This window comes from Condylura cristata, unplaced genomic scaffold (assembly GCF_000260355.1).
Source record: "Condylura cristata isolate star-nosed mole 26May11 unplaced genomic scaffold, ConCri1.0 scaffold00006, whole genome shotgun sequence".
NCBI classification, from domain to species: Eukaryota; Metazoa; Chordata; class Mammalia; order Eulipotyphla; family Talpidae; genus Condylura; species Condylura cristata.
Window position 1 is genome coordinate 1,209,227 of NW_004567107.1, and position 1,641 is coordinate 1,210,867.

Genomic DNA, 1,641 nt, shown 5'->3' on the forward strand with positions numbered 1-1,641 from the left:
GGCCACGCTCCCCGCTGCGGGCGGCGGGCGCGGACACACAGCCCACCTGCAGACGCTGCCCACGCGGTGGCTCTCAACTGCAGCCGGGGCTCTGGTGTTGAGGCCTGCGCTGTCCCTGACCAGAGGGACACTGGGCTCCCAGGTGGCGAGAACCCGACCGCAGGGCGAGACCGCACAGGCCCGAGGACGCCGCGCTCTGGGCACGCTGCCCGGGAGTGGTGGCCCACGCCAGTCTACACGCAGGGGCCCTCCCTGGCCTCGCATCTCGCCCTGTGCGCCGCCTGCTCGCCACGGCAGGCCAGCAGACCCCACGAGCCCCGAGGGTGGCGCCCGGCCGGTTCTCCCCCGACCCGAGCCCTGAGCCGAGCGGGCTCCTTACCAGAGGCCGTCGTAGCTGCTCGAAACGATCAAGGACCCGTCGCGGTTGAAGTGAACCTAGGACGAGGGTGGGGAGACTCACCTTCGGCCCGCAGACGGCTCCCGCCGGCAGGCACTGTCACGGAGGCCGGGTGGACATCCGCACCTGTGGCCAGAGCCTGGACAGCACGAGACACACCGGAGCCCTCCGGCCAACAAAGGCGAACGCAGGCCAGCGCCTCCAGCAGCAGCAGGGTCATGCGATGACCACTCCCCGGGAAGCAGCCCCGCGATGCCAGTGGGGCCTTTCCGACCCCTCAATGGAGTGTGGTGACACGACTAACGTGGCCAGCCCAGCCCCGAGCTGGGCCCACGGCATGACGTGGGTAAGACCTCGGGCCACAGCGGCAAAGGAACAAGACAGGGAAGGCGCCCAGCAGCGGCCATGGTTGGCACACGCTTGACCCCGGGACAGCGGCCGTCCCGCGCGCGCCCTCACCCGCCCCACGCCTGTTCCCCACACAGTGCGTCCCGCTGGGCACCAGGAGCCGGCCCCCACCTCCACCTGGGGCCATGACCGGGAGCGCGCAGTGGCAGCTCGTAACGCGCCCTCGGGGAGCCAGTCGGTTGCTACCCCGGGGCCTGCCGCCCCGGGTGCCCACAGCCCCACACCAGATGACACGTCCTGGCGCGTGGCGTGGGGAGGTCCTCACCCGTGAGACGCCAGTCGTGTCCAGAGACCAGCTGTGACCGACACGCGGGGTCTGCCCTGGCCCCGGCGACCCAAAAGCCACGCAGGAGCACAGCTCCCCGCGGCTGCAGGCGGGGCCCGCGAGGCTCAGGACTGAGAGCCCAGCGGCCACCGAACACGCGGCCAACCTGAGTCGGTCGCAGTCGCTGCCCCTGCACTCACTCCCCCTGGACTCACTCCCAAGGCTGCAGGCCTGCAGGGGCAGGGCCAGCCACGCAACCGTGACGTGGCCCCCCAGCCCCTCGGTGGCCGCGTCCCGGTCACGCGCAGCCACGACCCGACTCTTTGGCCCTGCAGTGCCCCCTGGCCCGGGCTGCTGGGCGGCAGAGCCGCCTTCCGGACGCAGGCCCTCTGTGCCCGCCCGCACCGCAGCCTGCCCGCAGCACGGGCAGTGCAGAGGCCACTCCAGACCCAGGCCAGGAGGTCCGCCAGCTGTCCGCCAGCACCCGAGGGTGACGCTGCGGCAGACGCCGCCCGATGCCGGAGACGGCCCCAGCACGCACGTGAGGGGTGGGGCGCCGAGGGGACACGGG

The 1,641-nt window shown here is 72.6% G+C and overlaps 1 protein-coding gene across 1 annotated transcript in view; it reads right to left on the reverse strand.

Moving 5' to 3' along the window:
- Positions 1 to 1,641, reverse strand: part of WDR5 (WD repeat domain 5) — a 54,560-nt gene that overhangs the window by 49,683 nt on the left and 3,236 nt on the right. The window contains exon 6 of the mRNA XM_012721183.1: positions 380 to 435. Within this exon, the coding sequence (XP_012576637.1) occupies positions 380 to 435 (56 nt within the window). The remainder of the gene's footprint in view (positions 1 to 379; positions 436 to 1,641) is intronic.